This window comes from Contarinia nasturtii, unplaced genomic scaffold (assembly GCF_009176525.2).
Source record: "Contarinia nasturtii isolate CC-2019 unplaced genomic scaffold, AAFC_CNas_1.1 Cnas_scaffold_1612, whole genome shotgun sequence".
In the NCBI taxonomy this organism is placed as follows: Eukaryota; Metazoa; Arthropoda; class Insecta; order Diptera; family Cecidomyiidae; genus Contarinia; species Contarinia nasturtii.
In genome coordinates, this window is record NW_022198947.1 from 16281 (window position 1) to 23711 (window position 7431).

The 7431-nt window shown below is 33.8% G+C and overlaps 5 protein-coding genes across 9 annotated transcripts in view; 3 read left to right on the forward strand and 2 right to left on the reverse strand.

Annotated features, from left to right (window-relative positions):
• The window catches only part of LOC116346611 (protein lifeguard 1-like), a 9335-nt gene extending 7159 nt beyond the window's left edge, over positions 1–2176 (forward strand). For both annotated transcript variants that reach the window (XM_031776761.1, XM_031776760.1), the window contains 2 exons: positions 1338–1766; positions 1838–2176. In XM_031776761.1, the coding sequence (XP_031632621.1) occupies positions 1338–1766; positions 1838–1979 (571 nt within the window). In that variant the 3' untranslated portion in view covers positions 1980–2176. The remainder of the gene's footprint in view (positions 1–1337; positions 1767–1837) is intronic.
• Positions 2177–2268: 92 nt separating this feature from the next.
• Positions 2269–4330, forward strand: LOC116346610. The gene is made up of 3 exons (XM_031776759.1): positions 2269–3739; positions 3792–3916; positions 3999–4330. The coding sequence occupies exons 1-3, from the start codon at positions 3031–3033 to the stop codon at positions 4164–4166; spliced, it is 1002 nt and encodes a 333-aa protein (XP_031632619.1). The 5' UTR covers positions 2269–3030; the 3' UTR covers positions 4167–4330.
• A 22-nt stretch (positions 4331–4352) lies between these two features.
• LOC116346612 (phosphatidylinositol N-acetylglucosaminyltransferase subunit C) lies at positions 4353–5531 on the reverse strand. Its single transcript, XM_031776762.1, has 2 exons — positions 4972–5531; positions 4353–4874 (listed from the first exon to the last, which is right to left on the reverse strand). The coding sequence occupies exons 1-2, from the start codon at positions 5435–5437 to the stop codon at positions 4426–4428; spliced, it is 915 nt and encodes a 304-aa protein (XP_031632622.1). The 5' UTR covers positions 5438–5531; the 3' UTR covers positions 4353–4425.
• Positions 5532–5540: 9 nt separating this feature from the next.
• LOC116346615 (transcription initiation factor TFIID subunit 10) lies at positions 5541–6705 on the forward strand. The gene is made up of 2 exons (XM_031776769.1): positions 5541–5988; positions 6171–6705. Exons 1-2 carry the CDS (start codon positions 5637–5639, stop codon positions 6308–6310), a joined length of 492 nt encoding a protein of 163 aa, XP_031632629.1. The 5' UTR covers positions 5541–5636; the 3' UTR covers positions 6311–6705.
• Positions 6543–7431, reverse strand: part of LOC116346609 (RNA-binding protein 45) — a 3622-nt gene continuing 2733 nt past the window's right edge. For 3 of the 4 annotated variants that reach the window (XM_031776758.1, XM_031776757.1, XM_031776755.1), the window contains 2 exons: positions 7266–7358; positions 6727–6918 (listed from right to left, as the gene is read on the reverse strand). In XM_031776758.1, coding sequence (XP_031632618.1) covers positions 7305–7358 — 54 coding nt within the window. In that variant the 3' untranslated portion in view covers positions 6727–6918; positions 7266–7304. Of the gene's footprint in view, positions 6698–6726; positions 6919–7265; positions 7359–7431 lie in introns of those variants that run through there. The other variant, XM_031776756.1, reaches the window with a different exon arrangement.

The window sequence follows — 7431 nt, forward strand, 5'->3', positions numbered from 1 at the left end:
TTATTATTATTATTATTATTATTATTATTATTATTATTATTATTATTGAGTGAGAGATGATTGGAAACTATAGCTTGACCACATAGATATAAAAGAAACAAAATCGCGACAGCAAAAAAATTGCTGAAATATTGAGTAGTTGTAACACATCACTCAAAAAGTCACAAAATTTGAGTTTTTGGCTTTAGCTCGTATTCCTTGCCTCTATTCCTTACTGCGTTGTTCGTAAAAACAATATCTTGTATGAGATAAAACAATGCCGAAAGAATAATAAATGTCATTTTTGACATTTTTAGACAAAGATAATATGGTGTTTTTTGAGAAAATGTATGATTCCAGATTTTCACTGAAAAGCCGTCTCGGTAAGCCAATACAATTGATGTCAGAATCCAATGACTTGGAATACGAATCGCTTTCTTATTTCTGGTGTAGCTTGGTGGAACTTATACCTGCCTCCTGGGTGGAAAAACACTTTAAAAATAATGACTCCTTCTTCGAATAAAGCCATAAAACGGAGAACTAAGGTGTATTTTGGGGCCTTGATGGTCCTTCAAGTGCTATAATTTCTGACTCAGTGAACGGATTTGGCTCAAATTTCGCCAGTAGTCCTTTGAAGGATGGCACGTTCAAAAATAGAAAGGATTTTGTTCTAGTGTCGCCCTCTATATGTCAGACCGCGGACTTATTGAGTGATGTGTTGTAAGTAAAGAGAACAATACACGAAATCAACTTTTCATCAATCACAATTGCATCATTGGTACAACGTATGTTGTCGATATGACATTATGGAAAACGGACAAATCTTGGATTCTTGGATTTAAACAGTGACCTATGGAACGGCAGTCAGGTTTCAACGCATGACGACCGTGTTTCTCTGTAGTCTCAATCGGCTGCCAAGGGCTGTGTAATGCAGACATTGTCCGCTTTTATCATGACCCGGGCTCCACTCTCGCTCATAAACCTGGCACGGAAGAAACATCGCGAAGAATTGCTACTGGGCCAAAAGCATTATGTACTCAATACTGCAAATCGTCACGAATACGAACGAACACGAATATATGTACGAACGAATGCGAACAAACATGCCGTCTCCCTCAGCGAACACGAACGAAAATGAATCAGAAAATTCTTTCTTCGAAAATGTCTTTCAATATTATACAAGGAACTGTGTATACTTCAAGATATTCAAATCAATAGTGATTTCAACGGAAATGGTGCGGTCGTTGCTCTTAGACTATATACAAATTCACTTTTTTGCATTTTCATTTTCGTTTTATATTTTCATTATTACGATTATTTGGTGATTATTTTGTTTTGATTATTTCCATTCTCTCCAGTTATCATAAGGGAACACAATTGTTTTTAAAAAATCATTCCGAATTATTCTGGGTTGCTTTGGTTGTACTCTTTGTAACAATGATTGCAATGGCATGCTGCGAGACCGTACGACGAACTTCGCCAACCAACTTTATCTTCTTGGGACTGTTCACTTTGGCTCAATCGTTTATGTTGGGAACTATGACCTCACATGTGGATCATAAAACTGTAATGTTGGCAGTTGGTACAACAGGAGTCATATGTTTTGCACTAACACTTTTTGCGTTACAAACTAAATTTGATTTTACTGTTTGTAATGGGGTACTTTTCGTTGCAATGATCCTCTTCATGGTTTTCGGAATTGTCACTATATTTTGGAAGGGACCGATAATCAATCTCGTTTATGCATCAGTTGGTGCGCTGCTTTTTAGCATTTATTTGGTATACGAGTATGTATGATTGAATTAAATACTAGATAATTTAGTTATTATTTATAATATTCACTTTTTTAAATTTATAGTACACAATTGATGATGGGTGGAAATCACAAATATTCAATTAGTCCAGAGGAGTATATATTTGCAGCATTGAATCTTTACATGGATATCGTCAATATTTTCATTTATATTCTCACAATAATCTCGGCCGCAAGAGACGATTAATTTAAAAATGTATGAAGAAGTCTCATAAGTATTTTGAAATATAAACCAAAAAAAGCATCATGCAAAACCAAACTAGCTTCATTAATATCACTTATTAAAGCTGAAGCCTAATAAAATTTTCAAAAATGAAATGTTAAAAGATAAAATATAAAAAGAATCAGAAAATTTCACCGAATAAAAATATTTTGAAATTAAAATACAATTTTATTATTGAAGTAAACATTTCACTTAGTGGAACAATCTTTTCTGTTTGAAGAACTCTTTAACACGAGAGCGTATATCGTGTCCGATAATTGGGCATTACGATTTTGTATGGAAATGTACCAGATATCGGACATTAAAAAAAACGTCAAATCAAACGCTTTAAAAAAATTCAACTCGATAAATTGTAATATTTTTCGAAAAATTCAGAATCATCGCTTCAAAAATATATAATTACTACTACATAAAAAATTGAAATAATTTAAATAAAATCTATTTGAATGTTCACTTGAACTGATCTACCTGTCCGATAAATGGGCAAATACTATAAATAAGACACTTTTTTCTGCCCAGTTCTCGGACAGGTAAAAAATATTTTCGCATTCACACTAATGCGTATAGTTTGAAATATTTTTCTACAAACTTGCATTGAGCAACCCATGTGACTGACGTTCGTTTTTAAGCGCAAATGACAGAAAAAATTTAATGATGTTGAAATTAAAGATAAAAAAAGATGTTCTGCTTCCGAGTTCGTCAATAAATTTGAATATATATAGCAAGTAGCTTTGAAAATAGTGCAATTTTACAAAACAATCTTTGCTAAATTTGATCAAATTCTATTATATTTGAATAAATTTTATGGTTTAGCTGTTTTTTTCCTCTCTGCATTCAATGAATATTGCCACAGTTCAAGAAACAACGAGATCGACTGGTTGGTACGCTTGAAGACGACAGGGCCGACGATCGTGAGCGCATCGAACGAGAGTGTGAGAACCATGTTCAGCCGAGCAGTAGGACGAATGATTTTGAAACGTACGCCGACCATACGTTAAGATTTTTCAATCGGGCCATGGATGTGTACGGCAGCGAAGCGTATGTACTGACTAATTTTTTGCATTGGATTGAAATCCATCGAACGATTGGTGAATTGGTGCGAATGATTGTCGCACAAGGGCATGGTAATCATACATTTGTGTTTGTCGGCAAGGCGCCGTTCACCCATGCAAATTCACCATGCAAAGGTTATGTACGTACCAGTGTTCGTTTGCTATTCAAAGCACTCGAACAACATCCACAATGTACCGTGCGCTACGTGGATGAATATCGAACAACAAAATTATGTAGCCGTTGCTTTAATGTACTGGAAAATGGTTCGAGGAATGGCCGAAAGACAACGAAATCTCGGTTCAAAGTGTGTCGCCAGTGTAAACCATCGCCAGAAGCACTGCCCGATGGTGGTTCATTCATTTACAGCCACAAGAATTCGAAACAATTGAAGAAGCAGAAAAAATATCGACCACGGTATTCGAACGAAGATGACCGCCAGCCAAAAGTCGAACTGAAACGCTTCAATATGATCGATGGAATGCTTGTGCCGGCTGCTGAAAATGCTGCGATATTATCAGTGAAGAGGCCACGAACACATTTGCGACGTCGGCGCCTAGATGTCATCGCATGGAAATACATACGAAATGATGATGATATTGGTGATACGACAAAAGTCCGTTCGGTTACATTGAATCGAGACACTAATGCCGGTCGAAATATTCGACTTCGCGGTATGTTTACAGTGAATCACTAATATTCAATTTTCATCATATATGTATTTAGGTCATCATGAACTATTTGGAATAAAATTGCCAGATGCATTCACAGTCGATGCCAAGATACAAGATCAACATGCAGAGCGACGCTTCAAACAATTTGAAGAAAATAAGCGTAAAAAGCAACAAAAGGTGAGCTGCATTATTTGTTGAATACAATTTTTGAATACATGTAATGTGTAATGTGAATTTGATTATTTTGTTTACATTTCAGTATCAAACATCAAAAAATTCCAATGAAGCTGAATACGATTCGGATCAGTCATGGTGGTCGTCAAGCAGCGAAGAAGATGCAATCGATTTGAGCAACAGTGAATTGTCAGACAACAGTGATGATAGTAATGATAGCGGTAGCGGTAGCGACGACGATGGCGAAAACTGAGAATAGCATCGTTCACAGACTACACATCGCTCATTCAACAAATCAACAATCAATCAATCAAACAAATTAATGAAAAATTAAATTTAGTTTAATTTAAAGAACAATGTTAATAGTTCTTATCATGAAGTCTGGCTATATATTTAGCGTGGACTTTCGTATTATCTAACCGTTAGTATAAATTAATAATTTTATTTTTAAGTAAATTTATTTTGAATTTCAATTACATGTAAAAAACACAGAGTTCCACTTTTACGGATTTTTATTTAACTAAAACAGCCTCATCCCACGGTCCATGAATGTTGTTTTTGTATTTTTGGGCATAGCAAAAAATGAATGGATAAATCATACCACAAAAGAAACTAACCATAAAGTTGATAAAAAATAAATTAGGTGAAATCATCAGCAGGCCAAAACTTGAAGCGGATACAAATATGGCGACAGGTATCAGCAATAAGTAAAACTTTGAATGCGATTCTAATAGACATATTAGATGAGGATAAACAGCAAAAAGCGTAAATGACACAATAAGAAGCACAAACGCATCTAGTGATGTATTGAGTCGAGATGCTAAGCATATAGTTCCAAATATTGCAGCATTTAAAGATATTGCACGTGATACTAATGCTGCAGGCATACCATAGTCATAACAAACTATATGTAAAAGGAATACGAAAAATGTAATTGTATATATGGTATCGGTGCTAATGCCTGATTCATTGAGGGGTGATCAGAAGAAAGAAGGGAAAAAAATGGAAATTAATCAATGGAAGTTATGGAAGTAAAGAAAAGAAAGTATATACTTTACTTTTGGTTAACGTATGCAACATTGGTGATAAAATAAATCCGAAGACTAGAACACATGTAACTGTTTTTGTGTCATCTCTTATTGTTTCCAAATAGCCGCCACACGATCGGGGTCCATTCCATAATATAAAACAAATATAGCAGCTACAACAAATACAAAATACCACCAACAAAAGGCTTGCCGCCGTAATATACGAGGGACGAACATAAAGATTATGAAATACTAGCAAAAATACGGCAATCAATGAAAATTGATGAATTAACTTTGTGGCGCCCAGCACAGCTTCCAGATAATTAAAAAATTCCACATTTTTGTTCTTCTGTAAGTCTTTCAAAAACATTGAATCCGTGTAGTTGTCAAAATAGCTCCGGTTGCCATATAATGTCTTTTGCCATGACTTTTTTGGATGAAGCTGCGATACGGGCATTTTCTGAATTTGTCGATTCACTGAATTTCGAAACAGCATTTATTTTCTATAATAATGGAAAACAACTATTGTTTTTGTATATAGACATAGTAATGGTTAGTTTACATTACTTAGTGTCATTGAACGCACTATTTAGGTATATATGCTGACATTTCATAATTAACACAGGAGTGTATAACATTCAGTGTAATAAAAAGATAGGACGTACATAACATTAAAATATTTATCTTTTTTTTAAATGGCGGATAATTTTGGAATTCATCGTGGTACACCAACTCCACAAGCTTCGAGCTCATCACGGATTCAAACAACTAATCCAACCTCATCAACATCATCGACAGTAACAAGAACTAGTGGCGGAACTTCAGCAATTCAAGATGATCGCACACAAGGACAAATTCTAAGCGATTTTCTTCACCAGTTAGAAGATTACACGCCAACAATTCCAGATGCAGTTACGGCTTATTTCTGTCAAACAGCCGGTTTTGAAGCATCTGATCCACGTATTGTTCGTTTAATATCAGTTGCAGCGCAAAAGTTTGTTTCAGATGTTGCGAATGACGCTCTTCAACATTGTAAGACAAGAACAAGTATGTATTTAATATTTGTATTCAATTTTTGTAACTTATTTATTTACTTTTTACGCAAAAATTAAATTACTTTCCCATTACTCTACAATGTCTGATCCATTTATTTGATTCTATTTCCATTCTGTTCCATTACCTATTGATCAATTTCCATTTTTCCATTCTTTTCTTCTGATCAACTTTAGGTAATGCTGGTTCACATGGTTCAAAAAATCAAAAAACACAAAACAATAAAGATCGCAAGTACACACTAACAATGGAAGACTTAGCTCCGGCTCTGAGTGATTATGGAATCACTGTTCGTAAAGCACATTACTTCGTCTAAATAGTTTCAAAGTTACTCATATAAAAAAATTGACTATCTAGTCAGTCGTTTATTTTGAGTTATGTGAGAGTTATGAAAATAATGAGACGATTAAAGTTTTCAAAATAGCTAGTACGAAAAGCATCTCAAATCGAATAAATTCGACTGACATGATTGGAATCCATTTAAAGATTGATTTACAACTACCATGATAATTTATTAATTAAAAAATGTGTAGATGAAAAAAAATGTACGTTTTATTTATGTTTTATGGTTTCCATATTTTATTCACCGCTAAGCGTAAATTAATAAAATATTTTTTTTTTTGCCTATAAAAATAGTGTTTGATGATTTTACCTGTAGATTTGTTAAGCGTCACATAAAATTAAAATAAAGTAATATTCGGACCTGGAATTGAACATTCGTAAACATCATGATTTGAATTTTGCACCGTTTCATTATAGTCATCATCATTCGTTTCGTTCATTCATTCATTCTATCATTTTCAACAGCATAATAAACTTCCATATTTAGATTCTAATTTCACAGCTTAAAATGAATGGATGATCAGTTATTCAAGACCACATTCACTGTGTTTACGATGGTTCTCAGTGTTCAGCAAAGTTCGTCTTCATGAATGCATTCGATTCAAATTGAGCAAAATGGTGGAGGTTCGTTGTCACATGTTTGTAAAGTCAAGTACCAAGTAGCGAATTAAATCAATTGTAGTGGTTTGGCATGTCGTGCGTAATTATTTCGTTAATTTTTGTTTTTTTTTATTTAAATATTTTTGGATCGTTGCGATAAAGTTGAATTAATACGAGAAGGAAAAAAGACAAATAAATGAAATCATAAGAAAAATTCACAAAGAACAACGCATTTGAGTGTAAAATTTATGTCGGTGTCAAAAGCATGAAAAAAGTCACCAGAAAAAATTGTCATTTTTAGATGAAAATAATCGTATTTGAAGACATACCACCAAGCAGACATGGAAGAACATCCCATTATTTTGGGCCTAATCATCGTATCGCTTTCTCTTTGCATCTCTAGGCTCTTCAGCTTCCATTACCTATTTAATGAAAATTAATCAATAAATATTATTATTATTATTATTATTATTATTATTATTATTATTATTATTA

Excerpts from the sequence above, each read along its gene's own strand:
- LOC116346610 (XM_031776759.1), top strand. The coding sequence starts at position 3,031 with ATGGATGTGTACGGCAGCGAAGCGTATGTACTGACTAATTTTTTGCAT. Across the intron at positions 3,740-3,791 it reads TCGAAATATTCGACTTCGCG|GTCATCATGAACTATTTGGA; the intron begins GTATGTTTACAG and ends ATATGTATTTAG. Across the intron at positions 3,917-3,998 it reads AGCGTAAAAAGCAACAAAAG|TATCAAACATCAAAAAATTC; the intron begins GTGAGCTGCATT and ends TTTACATTTCAG.
- LOC116346612 (XM_031776762.1), bottom strand. The coding sequence starts at position 5,437 with ATGCTGTTTCGAAATTCAGTGAATCGACAAATTCAGAAAATGCCCGTA. Across the intron at positions 4,875-4,971 it reads GTTGCATACGTTAACCAAAA|GCATTAGCACCGATACCATA; the intron begins GTAAAGTATATA and ends TCAATGAATCAG.
- LOC116346615 (XM_031776769.1), top strand. The coding sequence starts at position 5,637 with ATGGCGGATAATTTTGGAATTCATCGTGGTACACCAACTCCACAAGCT. Across the intron at positions 5,989-6,170 it reads ACATTGTAAGACAAGAACAA|GTAATGCTGGTTCACATGGT; the intron begins GTATGTATTTAA and ends GATCAACTTTAG.